This window comes from Gorilla gorilla, chromosome 4 (assembly GCF_029281585.2).
Source record: "Gorilla gorilla gorilla isolate KB3781 chromosome 4, NHGRI_mGorGor1-v2.1_pri, whole genome shotgun sequence".
Lineage (NCBI taxonomy): Eukaryota > Metazoa > Chordata > Mammalia > Primates > Hominidae > Gorilla > Gorilla gorilla.
In genome coordinates this window covers 57,969,625-57,986,174 of record NC_073228.2, presented here as the reverse complement: position 1 = coordinate 57,986,174, position 16,550 = coordinate 57,969,625, and the positions used below count along the sequence as shown (strand labels likewise).

Below are 16,550 nucleotides of genomic sequence, written 5' to 3'. Positions count from 1 at the left end.
AACCAACAGCACTAGCACTATACCAGCTCTAAGTAACTCAGAGCTCTTTTAGACATGGTGTCACACATTCAGGTCTCTCAACATCCTGGCAAGATCAAAAGTGGTCTGTGATTACTAACCTCATTTCATTGTTGTAGGCTCAACATTTGCCCAAGGGGACCAAGAAGTCAGCGACAAAAGTGGATGTGGAAATTGGATCTTGTAGTTCCTAATTCCCCCATATTGCCCAAGCCCTATAGATCAAGGGTCCCCAACCCCTGGGCCACAGACTGGTACTGGTCCATGGCTTGTTGGGAACCCGGATGCACAGCAGGAGGTGAGTGGCTGGCAAGTGAGCATTACTGCCTGAGCTTTGCCTCCTGTCAGATCAGCGGTGGCATTAGATTCTCATAGGAATGTGAACTCTGTTGTGAACTGCGCATGCGAGGGATCTAGGATGCATGCTCCTTATGAAAATCTAACTAATGCCTGATGATCTGGGTGGAATAGTTTCATCCCGAAACCAACGCACCCCAGTCTGTGGAAAAATTGTCTTCCACAAAACCAGTCCTTGGTGCCAAAAAGGTTAGGGGCCGCTGCTATAAATAACAGAGTCACTTAAGGCACTTATGCAACATCATCACTTCTTATACAACAGTTATGTCCACTGGCCTCACTCTAATCCAGTAGTTAGTTGGTCTACCTGTCTACCTTCCCTCTTCTGGGGGCTTTTTGAGGACAGAGACAGTTTATTACTCATTTCTATACTCCCCAGGGCTGGGTCATGATTCAGTTGATGTGCTGCTCTTAGCTTACCACTTCCAAGCCCCCCAGGATAATGAAGCAGCAGCATGCAAGTACAGCGTGCCAACTACTCCTGCTTCCAGCCAGTGACTGGTAAGAGAAGCAGTGTCTTTGTCTGTTTCCCCACCCTCCCTTGCCTCCATATAGCCCTTTGCTTTCCTATATTCCTTGTGATGGTTACTAAGGAACTAAGTTTCCAATCCAGCCAATGAAGACTGCCAACAAAGGAGTTAAGTTGAAAGACAAATTGGAACAGAACTAAATTTGATGGCTTAATGGTTACTTTTCTCAAAATATTTCTGGAATGATGAACTTTAAAAAATGTCTAACTAGGATATGTGTGTATTAAAAACAAAAAACAAACAAAAAAAATTGGTACTGTGCATATCACCTCTGAAGAAAGCCAAAACATGAGTCTGATACCCAGAAAACACTTGGTGCACCAGTAGTCAGAAAGGCTTCACATAATCAAGACACTTAGCCTTATACCCCATTCTCACAACAAAGGCAGGAGAGGAAAATGAAAATGAGCCCTCAAACTGGCACAGACTGGCAGAGACTACAAATGGGCCCTTACCTGCTGATTCTCCTGAACCTGGGCTGGGGGAACAGAGGTGGCTTGTGCAGATGAAGAGGGGAGGTTGGGTGAGGTAGGTGGAACCATGCTGGAGTGAGGCTGGGTCAGGAAGGCCTGCTGCTCAGGAAAGTCTGGGGACAAGGTGGAGGCACGAGTCCTGTCCTCCTGGGAGATTACAGGCTGCTGGCCAAGGACCAAGAGCACCAGCTCTTCTTTCTCCCGGCACATTTCGGTAGAGATGTCATGGAGGCTGAGATAGTCCCTCAAGTCCTTCACCTTCATCTTCATGAGCTCCTCTCGCTGAAAGGCTGTAGCTCGAAACCGTTGGCAGAGAAGGCAGAGGCGGGGCCCATTCCCTACTTGGCTCGAACAGGTCATGCAAAAATTTTTCTTACAGTCCAAGCAGGTCTGCTGCTTAGAGCAAAAGACACAGGAAACCATGTCAGATTGAGAGAACAAGACAGAGAGTGTGATGGGAGCTTCAGAGCTGCCAAGCCCAGCAGGATTTCCTCCAGTCACTCTTACTTTTACTAAGCTCTCTCACATATCTAAGGGTGCAAGCCACTTTCAGATTTTAGATTAAAAGCCACTCAGGGGTGGAAGACCTCCAGTGTGTATTGTGTATATCCATGTACAGGACACTTCACATTTATTATTTAATTTGAGGCTTACTTTATTTACTCCTGAAGCACCTGAGGTATTAATCAAGACTACCAGCTTTAGAATCAAAAAGCTCTGCATTTTTATTAAGCCTCCCTCCCTTATTTCTTGCAGTGTCACCGTGGGTGTGTAATTTAGCCTCTCTGGTGCTCAGTTTCCACATCTGTAAAATGGGGGTGATAACAGTATCTACCTCATGGGGTTGTTGTGAAGATTAAGAGAGAACCCATTTAGCATATCTAACACAAAATGAGTCCTCAACAAGTGTAAGCTGTTTTATTATAGCTAGGAAATATTACCTAACGGTGACAGCCAGGATTCAAATCCTAAACTGTAATTATTTCTGCATGAAGGTTATGGTGGTGGTGGTTGTTACAATTAATATTAATTTATTGAGGTGCTTCTATATGCTAGCTTGTCATTTAATTCTCAAAGCGACATTGCAAAGTAGGTATTAGTGTTCTTCCCTGACTCACAGACAAAGCAACCGAGGCTTAGGGAGATCAACTGTTGTATTCAAGGTCAGGCAATAAACAGGAGAGCGGGTATTCACACTCAAGGTCTGTCGGAGGCTACTGCCCATGATCACATTCTTTCCACCAGGCCATACTGCACACAGCTCAGTTCCATTCAAGCACAGAGCAGTTCTGAGTCAAGGGCCTGGCTTCCCATCTCCAAATTCCCCACCCACTGCTCCATCGACACAGGCTCCCTACTCCAGGAAGGCCCACTCAGAGTGCTAGGAACCCAGTGGTGCTTACAAGCATATCCAAGACAAATATTTAGACAGCAACGGGAGGCTGTCTGGACATCAGGGTACTCTCGTTCCTGAAAGCACAGAGTGTCTCAGTTAGGCAACAAGAGCGCCTGATGGGCAAGCTGGTACTGCCTGGCAGCAGCTAGTCTGGCAGTCGCTGACAACACAGGAAGGCTTACTCAGCCCACAGGAAGCAATCCTCGGCCTCTCACCCCACAGGCTGAGCGAGCACAGTGACATCCGGCTGAGCTCTGTTCTGGCCAAGAGCATGTCACACCCCCAACAAGAGAGGTAATTCCTGAGCACACTGGGATTGGCCTGGAGGGCACCCTCACTAATCCTTTAAAGAAGTTAAAAACTTTTCATCCTGTGTTGACTTAAGTAGTAACTTAAATATTTCTGGTCCATCTTTTCGAAATATAGAAAGCTGTTCAAGCTAAAAAAGAAAGCTCAAGAGACAAGATTCTCATAGTCAAGATCACAGACACTCTGGGCTGAAGTAAATGTCTGCATAGTTAAGATAGTTATATAAGTTTTGTCTAAGTATCATTCACATAGTAAAGGGAAAAGGAAATAATATTTACCACCCAGTTTTGGCTATTAAGACTTAGAAGGCATTGCAAAGGGACATATATCAAGCTCCCTAATTCTCCATACAGTTATAACCAAACGATACTGTTCAGAGATGGACTTAAAAGGATGCATGGCTGCACTAGCATTGTAATGGTTCTGGGACCAGTAGCCATGCAGGCAGAAAATGGATGTTTTCAGGTATTTGGGGTTCATTCACATCTAAAGCTTTTCTATTGGGAAATGAAGTCTGTTTAGGATGACTGAGACTGAAACAAAGAGGCTTCAATGCCATAAACCTGTGGGCCTGACATGGAATATTACTTAAGTCGATGAAGTTTGACAAGACCTAGCTTGACACAATTATAAAGCCTGCGTTGCTCAATCAGCCAGATCCAAACAACTCTCTATTCTTTCTTCAAATGTGTGTGGCTTGTTGGACGCAAGATCAGAATGCAGACAACAACCTAGCTTCTATGCACCCGCTGGCTCACAGGGAACTCTGAAATAAGCTGCCATCTGAAACACACCCTACAGGAACAGGATAGGGCTTGAGGCTAAAACCCCAGTTTGCAGTGGCAGAAGAGAACAAGAAGAAAGGAAAAAAGGGCTGTCAACAAATGCAGGCAGAATGAGCAAAGGACACGCTTATGTATAAATTCTGCCGAATGGTTCAAAACAACTGAGTAACCAGGTAGCATGAAAGATGAATTAGTGAAGGCAACCAACATGCCTGCAGAAATGCCCAGAGTGTACTGAGATATCCAGCATCACAGAACTGGCTGTGGCGCCTCAGGCCGACACCACCCTTCAGGGATGCCGTGTGCAGGGTTCTGCTGGCTCCCGTTTGCCAACTGCCCTTCCCTTGCTCCTACTCCCTCCCACCCTATTCCCTGGAATATGGGAAGTATTACATGAGAGAATGTATATAAAACCTTAGCACAAGGTGGATGCTCCAGAAAAGGTAACACGGTTACCTTTTTCTTTCCCCTTACCAGCACCGAAGACCCAGTCCTCTCTTAACACTCTGAGATCTGAATATCACTTCCATGGCTCCAAGCATAACCTCGTCCTCCAACTGGTCCAACTAAAGAGGCTGGGTGCCAGACTCCCTCCAAAACTGTCAGGGTCACTGCTAAACCACAGGGAGGTATTACCAATAGAGATGGGGTATTTGGCTTGTGGCAAAAGTACAGCCTGCCATTTCTCTTTAGGACTGAAAACTCGGAATGCAAGGGCCACATCTTACTTATATTCTGTCTATAAAGTCCTGAATGTTATCTGTGCTTTGCACCCAATAAGCATTCAGAAAATACTGACCATAATGAAGAATAAGGAAAAGAAAAAGATAGTAGGATCCATGGAATCATTTCAATTCAAGCACTTCTAGAAAAAGACATTTTGAAAGCCCCTGGCTGTTAAATGCCAAACCCTTAAGATAAGAATGCTGATCCACTTAAGCATGAAATTACAAATGAAAAATTCTCATAGATGAAAACACCCTTAATATTCACAAAATTCACTGTAAATTGCACAAAATTAACTCATACTTTTGTAGCAAGAAAATATTGTAGCAAGAAAATATTGTACCAATAACCATCTTTTACCATCCAAACTGGAATTTTTCTTCCCCTCCAGAAGCTCTTGTTACACACACTTTTCTTTTGTCACATCATATGGTGTGCACTGTCCTCACCTCCCTGTCCGACTGCAAGCTCCCTGTTAAGCAGCAATGGCCTTCTTCATCTCTGCCTCCCTAGCCCAGGCAATTCCTGATACACAGTAGATATTCAGTAATTCATTTTCCAATAAATAAGAAAAAAAGCACCTTATTTTAATCATTGCCATGCTTTTCTAGGCACCCAGGCCTGTAACTGTCATCTTCTACTCGACATGCTGAATGTCTTCTGGGAGGGGCTTTGGAATCAAGGACCTGGGTTTGAATCCCGGCTCTGTGATTTAATAACTATGTGATCTTGAGCACTACTGAAGTCAAGGGAAAAGAATGAGTATTTTAATATCTCTCATGCTATTTGTCAGGAATTTAACACATTCAATGTTCTTCTTAAATTTTAAACCCTAAGCCCTAGTTTCTCATATGTAAAATGGGATTTGGGAGATTCTAAAACCTATATCATAGCTATTGTGAGGATTAAATGAAATAAAAATATTTAAATTCCTTAAACAGTCCTTTGCACATAGCAGATGGTTTAAAAGTATGATTTCCTCTCAAATTTCCCATGATCACCATTTTAACATCATATCCTATCACTTACTCTGAGCTGCAAACCTCTCATTCTGCAGAAAAATGCAGAATGCAGGAGTTCTTTATCCAGGTGAGGGTTTACCTTCTGCCCTAGTCATGCTTGATCACAGATAACTCACTGCCTCTGGAAGAGGGAGGGTGCACACCTAGACACCATTATCTAGCCAGTAATTTTATTTCCAGCTCATTCATTTGGGAAGCATGGCTCCCAAGCATTTCAAATGAAATCTGCTACAGTAAATAAGCTCCAGTCTTTGTTATGGTCTTCATGTACCTGAGGCATCCTTAACATTGTTTTTGATAAAAAGAACAAGTTAATCTGCAATCAGGCCTTTTGTGATGGTGGCTAATGAAGGAAATAACATCTAGTGCCTACGACATTCTAAGCATTGTGCTAGGCACCTTTCATGGCTTTCTTGTCTCACTTTATTCCCACAAACCTGAAAGATGAGGACTACAATCATCCCCATTTTATAACAGGGAAACTGAATCTCAAGAGAGGTTAGATCATATAGCTAGTAGGTAGCAACGCTGATAACTGAATTTAGGTCTACTGACTCCAAATCTATGCTGACATGCTTTACTTTTGCTTTTACTCAGTTAGTTCTTCTTGAACATTTTTGTGAAAGGGACAGATCTGGGTCACCAGCATCACACAGGGAAAGGCAAGGTTGCAGGCATTCAGAGGGGTCAGCGGCGCTTGCCCATGGTCCATAGGCTGCAGTGGCAGAGCAGGCCAAGAAGTCAGCACTCACCTTCCTGGCCGTGTTTGCAAAGTGAGCCCCACAGGACTTACAGCTTGGTTCCAAGCCTGTTGGGGAAGGGAAGGAGCTGTACCCAGGGTTGGAATAGGCCTGCATCCTGGCTCCCTGGGGTGGTGGGACCTCCTCAGGCTGTCCATCCAGGCAGAACCAGTTGCAGCAGGTTGCCCACATGATAAAATCTGGTGCAAGGGAGGAAAGGGGAAAAAGTCAGTTAAGACACACCTCTACTGTCCTTTCGATGTCCGAGAGCACAGGTGAGCAGTGACACGCAATGCACGCATGCCACCAAGGTAGAGGGGAGGATGTGTTTTCAAACAGATTTTTTTTTTCTTCTTTTTGAGATGGAGTTTTGCTCTTGTTGCCCAGGCTGGAGTGCAGTGGCGTGATCTCAGCTCATCACAACCTCCGCCTCCTGGGTTCAAGCGATTCTCCAGCCTCAGCCTCCCAAGTAGCTGGGATTACAGGTGCCCGCCACCACGCCCAGCTTTTTTGTATTTTTAGTAGAGACGGGATTTCACCACATTGGCCAGGCTAGTCTCGAACTCCTGACCTTGTGATCGGCCCACTTCGGCCTCCCAAAGTGCTGGGATTAAGGCGTGAGCCATGGCGCTGAGCTGGGGAAGACTATTGTTCATTGCTTTATATAAATGATGCAACCCAGACTCAAAGAAATCAAATATACAGCCAATATACAGAGAGCTAATATACAGAGTTGAGATTCTACAAACCCAGGTCTTCTGACTCCAAACCTAACATCCTTTTCCCTATACTATGTTGTCCATTCACTGATTTCCCCTCCTGCCAGCCAGTAAAACTACTCTTACATTTGTACCCCCAATCCTAGATAAACTTCTATCACAGCACCTATTATACTTTCTTGCACAGGTATATCTTGCTCTTTATTTTCTACTGCTAAGCCATAAATTCCTCCAGGTCAGGGGATATTTATTCATTATGTACAGTACTGTTCCCTAGCACTGTTGTCCATGTAGAAGCTCAACAAATATTTGCTTCCTTACTGAATCAGAGCCTCTGTAGGTTTATTAAGAAGTGTTTGGAGCCAGGCGCAGTGGCTCACGCCTGTAATCCCAGCACTTTGGGAGACTGAGGCGAGTGGATCACCGGAGGTCGGGAGTTCGAGACCAGCCTGACCAACATGGAGAAACTCCATCTCTACTAAAAATACAAAATTAGCCGGGTGTGGTGGCACATGCCTGAAATCCCAGCTACTCAGAAGGCTGAGGCAGAAGAATGGCTTGAATCCGGGAAGTAGAGGTTGTGGTGACCCCAGATCGTGCCACTGCACTCTAGCCTGGACAACAAGAGTGAAACTCCGTCTCAAAAAAAAAAAAAAAAAAAAAAAGTGTCGGGCCAGGTGCGGTGGTTCACTCCTGTAATCCCAGCACTTTGGGAGGCCAAGGCGGGTGGATCACCTGAGGTCAGGAGTTCAACAGCAGCCTGGCCAACATGATGAAACCCTGTCTCTACTAAAAATACAAAAATTAGCTGGGCGGGGTGGCAGGCACCTGTAATCCCAGCTACTTGGGAGGCTGAGGCTGGAGAATTGCTTGAACTCAGGAGGCAGAGGTTGCAGTGACGGGAGATCGTGCCATTGCACTCCAGCCTGGGTGACAAGAGCAAAACTCCATCTCAAAAAAAAAAAAAAAAAAAAAAGAAGCGTTGGCCAGGTGTGGTGGCTCACGCCTATAATCCCAGCACTTTGGGAAGCCAAGGTGGGAAGATTGCTTGAGCTCAGGAGTTCAAGACCAGTCTGGCCAACATGGCAAAATCCCATCTCTACAAAAAAATACAAAAATCAGCCAGGTGTGGTGGCACACACCTGTAATCCAGCAACTCAGGAGGCTGAGGTGAGAGGATCACTTAAGCCTGAGAGGTGGAGATGGCAGTGAGCCAAGATCGTGCCACTGCACCACTACACTCCAGCCTGGGTGACAAAGTGAGACCTTGTCTCAAAAAAAAAAAAAAGTGTTGGTTTATTACTCCCATAGTACATATCAAATGCAGGTACTGAGGACAAAGGGCTGATGATTTTTACGATCACAAAACAAAGAGGCTCTGGATCCAATCCCTCAAATGTCAGAATAACCTAACAATTGTAAGAGGGCCCACTCAAATGCCAAGCATTGATGTGAGATATGAGTATGTTTTTCTCAGTAGACTAAAGCAGCCCATGTAGACACTTTGAGCCTGAACTCTTTGCTTACAGAGACAATAAATGAAACATTTAGAATTATTATTTGATAATCAGTTCACACAATAGAATGCTCTGCTGTCTCCTGACTCATTGTTTTAACAAGGGCACTTTCATAAGCTGGAAGGAACTAAGAAGCCAACTGATTCAACCTGGGTCATTTTATCGAGGAAAAAAGAATGAGAACCAGCAAGGGGAAGTAACTTCCTGGGTCAAATAGCTCATAACCTCAGGCCTCTTCACTTCTCTAGGTCCTTTTTAGCTTTCCAACACTGCCTCCCCTGCACCTGTGATATAATTCGCTCCCTTGCAGGGGTCTCTGATTAACACCTGTCTCCCCAACTTGCCTGTAACCCCCAAGACAACAGGGATTGTGATAGTCTAACAGCGCCCAGTTAAACAGGTAGCTCAACAAGAACTAGCAAATGAATTAATCATATATAATATCTAAGTCTTAACTAATCACACATTTGTTCAATCTTCAGCACATCAGAAACATTTCTCTCTGACTCAATATAACCTGTCTGAGGGTTCTAAGTTCCCAGGAGAGGAACTTAGTTCCCAAGAACTTAAGTTCCTAGAATAAGAATTGCAAGTAATCTGCCTTTACTTGCAATTAACAGTTCACATGGAATAATGAAGTAAAGAGTTCTTCACAGAGTGTGTGTATGATAAAGTAAATGAGTTCTTTGCTGCCAAGAGAAATGGGGACAACAGAGGAGGAATAGCCCTCTGAAATATTTTGTAATTTTTTTTTTTTTTTTTTTTTGAGACAGGGGTCTCACTCTGTCACCCAGGCTGGAGTGGAGTAGCATGATCTCGGCTCACTGAAACTGCCGCCTCCCAGGTTTAAGTGATTCTCCTGCCTCAGCTTCCTGAGTAGCTGGGATTACAGGCAGCTGTCATCATGCCCAGCTAATTTTTGCTTTCTTTTTTTTTTTTTTTGAGATGGAGTCTTGCCCTGTCGCCCAGGCTGGAGTGCAGTGGCATGATCTCAGCTCACTGCAAGCTCCGCCTCCCGGGTTCACACCATTCTCCTGCCTCAGCCTCCCAAGTAGCTGGGACTACAGGCGCCCACCACACCTGGCTAATTTTTTGTATTTTTATTTTGTATTTTTTTTATTATTATACTTTAAGTTTTAGGGTACATGTGCACAGTGTGCAGATTAGTTACATATGTATATATGTGCCATGCTGGTGGGCTGCAGCCATTAACTCGTCATTTAGCATTAGGTATATCTCCTAATGCTATCCCTCCCCCCTCCCCCCACCCCACAACAGTCCCCAGAGTATGATGTTCCCCTTCCTGTGTCTATGTGTTCTCATTGTTCAATTCCCACCTATGAGTGAGAACATGCAGTGTTTGGTTTTTTGTCCTTGCGATAGTTTACTGAGAATGATGATTTCCAATTTCATCCATGTCCCTACAAAGGACATGAACTCATCATTTTTTATGGCTGCATAGTATTCCATGGTGTATATGTGCCACATTTTCTTAATCCAGTCTATCATTGTTGGACATCTGGGTTGGTTGAAGTCTTTGCTATTGTGAATAGTGCCGCAATAAACATACGTGTGCATGTGTCTTTATAGCAGCATGATTTATAGTCCTTTGGGTATATACCCAGTAATGGGATGGCTGGGTCAAATGGTATTTCTAGTTCTAGATCCCTGAGGAATTGCCACACTGACTTCCACAATGGTTGAACTAGTTTACAGTCCCACCAACAGTGTAAAAGTGTTCCTATTTCTCCACATCCTCTCCAGCGCCTGCTGTTTCCTGACTTTTTAATGATTGCCATTCTAACTTGTGTGAGATGGTATCTCATTGTGGTTTTGATTTGCATTTCTCTGATGGCCAGGGATGGTGAGCATTTTTTGTGTGTGTGTTTTGTATTTTTAGTAGAGACGGGTTTTCACCGTATTAGCCAGGATGGTCTCAATCTCCTGACCTCATGATCTGCCCACCTCAGCCTCCCAAAGTGCTGGGATTACAGGCGTGAGCCACCATGCCCAGCCAATTTTTGTATTTTTAGTAGAGACTGGGTTTTGTCATATTGCCCAGGCTGGTCTCAAACTCCTGACCTCAAATGATCCACCTGCCTCGGCCTACGAAAGTGCTGGCATTACAGGTGTGAGCCACCATGCCCAGCCAAATTTTGTAATTCTTTAAATCACACGTTGACAGACAAATCTGAGACAGTATGTAATAATAAAAAGAATATAGAATCTGGAATAAGAAGGCCTCAGTCCTAAGTCCTGCTCTACTACTTAAGGGCTGTGTTACCTCCCTCTAACAAGTAATAGACTTTCTGTACTTCATTTTTCTCCTCTGGACAGTCTGTATGCTATAAAGCACTATATAAACATTAGTTGTTGTTATCCACATTATAACAATGCTTTTAACTACAATTTTTCTGGGAAGGCAAAGGTACAAAATAAACCTAATAAACCTACAGATTTCACAACAATTACCATCTGGCTTTCTGGGCTTGTCCCCTGCAAAGAGGACAAGGTTGTAAGCAATTCACTAACTTTTTTTTGGGATGGAGTCTCCCTCTGTCGCCCAGGCTGGAGGCAGTGGCATGATCTCAGCTCACTGCAACCTCTGCCTCCCAGGTTCAAGTGATTCTCCTGCCTCAGCCTCCCGAGTAGCTGGGATTACAGGCGCCTGCTACCATGCCTGGCTAATTTTTGTATTTTTAGTAGAGATGGGGTTTCACCATGTTGGCCAGGCTGGTCTCAAACTCCTGACCTCAGGTGATCCGCCTGCCACGGCCTCCCAAATTGCTGGGATTACAGGCGTGAGCCACCACACCCGGCCAATTCACTAACTTCTGTTAAACTCTCTACTCATTCATGATGCATGCAACTTTTACTGAAACCAGTGCCTTGCTGTTTCCAGTGCTAGGTAAGGAAGGTTAAGTACCTACCCTCAAGGAGTTCATGGTCTAGTCAGGGTACTAGAAATGTAAACCAAAAATTGAAATTTCAGGGTGATCAGTGCTTTAACGGAGGTTTGCACCATGTATTATTGGGAGGCTACACAGAGGGAAATGATCAGCTCTACAGGGGAAGAGGGGTGACCAGAGAAGACTTTTCAAATGAGGTGCCGCACATCCTATCATGATGTGGGAGTAACTGGGACTTTACCAGAAAGTCAAGAAGATAAGGAATTTTCAACAGAAAACAAGTAATATGCACCATGGCATTAAAGAAACTACAAAATGCAGCTGGGCGCGGTGGCTCACGCCTGTAATCCCAGCACTTTGGCAGGCCAAGGCAGGAGGATCACGAGGTCAGAAGACCGAGACCATCCTGGCTAACAGGGTGAAACCCCGTCTCTACTAAAAATACAAAAAATTAGCCAGGCGTGATGGCGGACGCCTGTAGTCCCAGCTGCTCGGGAGGCTGAGGAAGGAGAATGGCGTGAACCCAGGAGGCGGAGCTTGTAGAGAGCCAAGATCGCGCCACTGCACTCCAGCCTGGGCGACAGAGCGAGACTCCGTCTCAAAAAAAAAAAAAAAAAAAAAAAGAAAAAGAAACTACAAAATGCTTGGTTGGGTCAGGGAGCAAGGCAGGGGGTAGATGAGGGTACAAGTAGTAAACAAAGAGCCAAGAAAAACCTTTTATTCCCTGGTAAGGAACCTGGACTGGATCCTATACATAATGGGACACGATTAGGGCATTGTGTTGTCTCATTTGCATATTAGAGTGCACACTTATAAGCAGTGTGTGGGACAGATCAGCAAGGGGCCAGCTGGAAGCAGGAAGTTGCTGCAGTAGAGAGGCAAGATGGGTAAATATGGAAATTTTAAAAAGGTACAGATCTGATAGAATGAGCAGAATGAACTAGCAGACGAGAGAAGGGGGAGAGAAAAGAGAGTCTAGGACAAAGTCTAGGGTCTCTGAATTACACAACAGAATAGATGGTGGAATTACTTACTGAAATGAAGCCCTCAGGAGGAGGCATGTATCTGTGTGTGGAGAAGAGGGACGGGTTAAGATGATGAGTTGAGTTTTGTACTCATGGGACATGCTGATGTATACACGGGTACACGTTTGGGCTGAAGATAAAGGTTTGGGAACACATGGCCCACTGGAAGTACGTAAAGCCAGAGTGGGGCCGGAGGCTGATTAGATGGTCTGGATCAGAAGAGAAGAAGGCATGGGAAAACCACATCTATAGGGCAAGCAGGGGAAAGCCCACAGCAGAAAAGAGGAAAAAAGAATGCTCAGAGCAGGGGGAACTGGAAGAGTGTTTTTAGTTTCAAGAAGAAATTATCAACGCTGTCAAATGTCTCAGAGAACAGAATACAATGAAGAATGCAAAATGCCCAATGGACTAAGGTTTAGGGAAGTGTCCATGTGTGCTCTTTGCCCAAGCAGTTTAGGAAGAAAGAAGCTGATAATAATAGCTTGGAAAGTGAATGAGAAGTAAGAATTCACACAATTCCAAGGATATATTATTCTTCAAGAAACTTGACTGTAAAATGAAAGGAAGAGAGAAGGCAGTTGCTAAAGAAGATCCAGTGTCACCAGGATAAATGCAGACATATTCACAAACTGCTGAGGAGTCCCCAAAAGATTAAGTGACTGTAGAGGAAGTGAAGCTGACAATAAATGATTGGAGTAGGAGTAAAGGATGGAGTAGAAAAAGAAGTGATATGGCTGGGCATGGTGGCTCATGGCTGTAATCCCAGCACTTTGGGAGGCCGAGGTGGGCAGATCACCTGAGGTCAGGAGTTCAAGACCAGCCTGGCCAGCATGGTGAAACCCCATCTCTACTAAAAATACAAAATTACCCGGGTATGGTAGCATGCGCCTGTAATCCAAGCTACTGGGGAAGCTGAGACAAGAGAATCACTTGAACCTGGGAGGTGGAAGTTGCAGTGAGCCAAGATCACACCACTGCACTCCAGCCTGGGCATTTTGAGCGAAACTCTGTCTCAAAAATAAATAAATAAATAAATAAATAAGAAAAAGAAGTGATCATGTGATCAGATTAGGGGGTAGGTCTATTCCCGGGCAGGATAAAAGTCACCTCATTCACCAGACAGTGGGGCAGAGGTGAAGGCAGGTGTAACCGAATATAAGTTTATAGTATTAGCAATAGAAAAGTGAAAGTACAAAGTAAACAGGAAAGGGGCTGGGCACAGTGGCTTATATCTATAATCCCAGCATGTTGGGAGGCCAAGGCAGGAGAATCGCTTGAGGCCAGGAATTCATGATCAACCTGAGCAACACACTGAGACTCCATCTCTATAAAAAATAATAATAATAGGCTGGGCACAGTGGCTCACGCCTGTAATCCCAGCACTCTGGGAGGCCGAGGTGGGTGGATCACGAAGTCAGGAGATCAAGACCATCCTGGCTAACACAGTGAAACCCCGTCTCTACTGAAAATACAAAAAAATTAGCCAGACGTGGTGGCGGGCGCCTGTAGTCCCAGCTACCCGGGAGGCTGAGGCAGGAGAATGGCGTGAACCCGGGAGGCGGAGCTTGCAGTGAGCCGAGATCGCACCACTGTACTCCAGCCTGGGCGACAGAGCGAGACTCTGTCTCAAAAAAATAAAAAATAAAATAATAAAATAATAAAATAATAATAATAATAATTAGCTGGGCATGGTGGCACGCACCTGTAGTCCCAGCTATGTGAGAGGCTGAGGACAGAGGATCACTTGAGTCCAGGAGGATGTAGTGAGCTATGATCATGCCACAGCACACTCTAGTCTAGGCACCACAGAGCAAGTTCCTGTCTCAAAAATTAAAAAAATTAAAAAGGAAAGGGGAGATAGATTTAGCCACAAGAAAAAAATAAACTTTTGTTCCACACAAGGAATCTACAGGTTGTAAATTTTTCCTAAAAGGACTTTGCACAAAATAGGCAGACCCACCTGGTAAGGCACAATCAGTAGGAAAAACTGGAAAGTTGTATATTGTTTAAATCCACGTACTTTTTTTTTTTTCCTTGAGACAGAGTCTCACTCTGTCACCCAGGCTGGAGTGCAATGGCGCGATCTTGGCTCACTGCAACCGCCACCTCCCATGTTAAAGCGATTCTCCTGCCTCAGCCTCCCGAGTAGCTGGGACAACAGGGAGTTACCACACCCAGCTTATTTTTGTATTTTTAGTAGAGACGGGGTTTCTCCATGTTGGCCAGCCTCATCTCAAACTCCTGACCTCAGGTGATCCACCTGCCTTGGCCTCCCAAAGTGCTAAGATTACAAGTGGGAGCCACCACGCCCGGCAAAAATCAATGTACTTTAACAAGTACTTACGAAGCACCAGCTATATTGTGGGTACTGGAAACACCAAAAGTGATTTCGACTAGGTCTTTGTCCCGAGGGGATTTGGAGCCTTGAAAGGCATATAGCTCAACTTGAACATCTTGATACAAGACAGAAGAAAACTCTTCTTTAGCTGGAGTCAAGAGAACCCATCTTCCTCCACACTATTTTTATTCTCTTAACTTTGGTTCTAACCTTAAGTGCCTCTTCTGAACATCTCTGAAAGAAGAGCTATCAGCCTATTCAAGTTATCTGGCTACTTTTAAAAAGGAGGCTGGCTGGGCGTGGTGGCTCAGGCCTGTAATCCCAGCACTTTGTGAGGCTGAGGTGGGTGGATCACAAGGTCAGGAGAGTGAGACCAATCCTGGCTAACATGGTGAAACCCCGTCTCTACTAAAAATACAAAAATTAGCCGGGCGTGGTGGCACATGCCTGTAGTCCCAGCTACTCAGGAGGCTGAGGCAGGAGAATCACTTGAACCCAAGAGGCGGAGGTTGCAGTGAGCCAAAATTGCACCACTGCACTCCAGCCTGGGCAACAGAGCGAGACTCCATCTCAAAAAAAAAAAAAAATTGCCATTCTGCTACCCCACAGTCTCCAAGTTTAGGTGGAGAATGAAGTCTTATGCTAGGAATATACATATGTGGGGAAGGGGGTTATTACAGGAAAGATCAGGTAGTGGCAAGATTCTCCAGTGTTGACATACCTTAGACCTGCTCAGTCTAACAGAACAGGTTTGCCAAAGTCAGCCGACTAGGCTTTTACTCCTTATATACCTATATCTGTATCTATATCTATAGATATTTATATCTATATATATATTTTACTCCATATATATATGTATATATATATGATTTTTTTCTTTTTTGAGATGGAGTTTCACTCTTGTCACCCAGGCTAGAGTGCAACGGCAAGATCTCAGCTCACTGCAACCTCCACCTCCAGGGTTCAAGTGATTCTCCTGCCTCAGCCTCCTGCGTAGCTGGGACTACAGGTGTGCATCACTACACCTGGCTAATTTTGTATTTTTAGTAGAGATGGGGTTTCACCATGTTGGCCAGGCTGGTCTTGAACTCCTGACCTCAGGTGATACACCTGCCTCAGCCTCCCAAAGTGCTGGAATTACAGGCATGAGCCACCATGCCCGGCCACTCTGACAGATATTTAAATACCAAAAAAGAAACATGTCCTAATGTGGTCAGTTAGAAGTACTCTCCTGCCAAACTGGAAAGCCCTAACCCTAAATAACAACTACGTTCAGGGTTATTTCAGAGGGCGGAAGGAAAGAGTTTGTAACTAACAACGCTATATAAGCTAAAATACTTTTCTCTTGGGAATATTTTTTTCATTCCTCATCCCTAAATAGGTATACATACATGGCATTTGATAATGCTATTAAAGGACTGAAAGTGGAACTAATTGTGAGGTGTAGAAAGAATTCTCCCTAAGGTGATAAATGAAAAACTTTTCTCTCTTATCTACAAACCTCCTTCTGATCTTGAAAGAAAATTATTGGATCTTCACTCAGGGCTTGAACATTCCTTCCCAAACTCCCCTCACCCTCTTCTTAAAAGACAGACTTGGCCATTTAGTCCTCAAAAACAGTGTCTAACTGCTGTCCTACAGAGCTTGCTTGAAGCCTACTAGGGTCTCCTCTTCCACTTTCCCTAA

At 44.6% G+C, this 16,550-nt stretch overlaps 1 protein-coding gene across 7 annotated transcripts in view; it reads right to left on the bottom strand.

Annotated features, from left to right (window-relative positions):
- The window catches only part of RFFL (ring finger and FYVE like domain containing E3 ubiquitin protein ligase), an 80,303-nt gene that overhangs the window by 10,950 nt on the left and 52,803 nt on the right, over positions 1-16,550 (bottom strand). For 2 of the 7 annotated variants that reach the window (XM_055388491.2, XM_019027636.4), the window contains exons 2-3: positions 6,369-6,556; positions 1,361-1,771 (exon numbers count right to left, since the gene is read on the bottom strand). In XM_055388491.2, coding sequence (XP_055244466.1) covers positions 1,361-1,771; positions 6,369-6,548 — 591 coding nt within the window. In that variant the 5' untranslated portion in view covers positions 6,549-6,556. Of the gene's footprint in view, positions 1-1,360; positions 1,772-6,368; positions 6,557-14,228; positions 14,350-16,550 lie in introns of those variants that run through there. The other 5 variants (XM_055388494.2, XM_019027637.4, XM_055388489.2 and 2 more) reach the window with 5 other exon arrangements.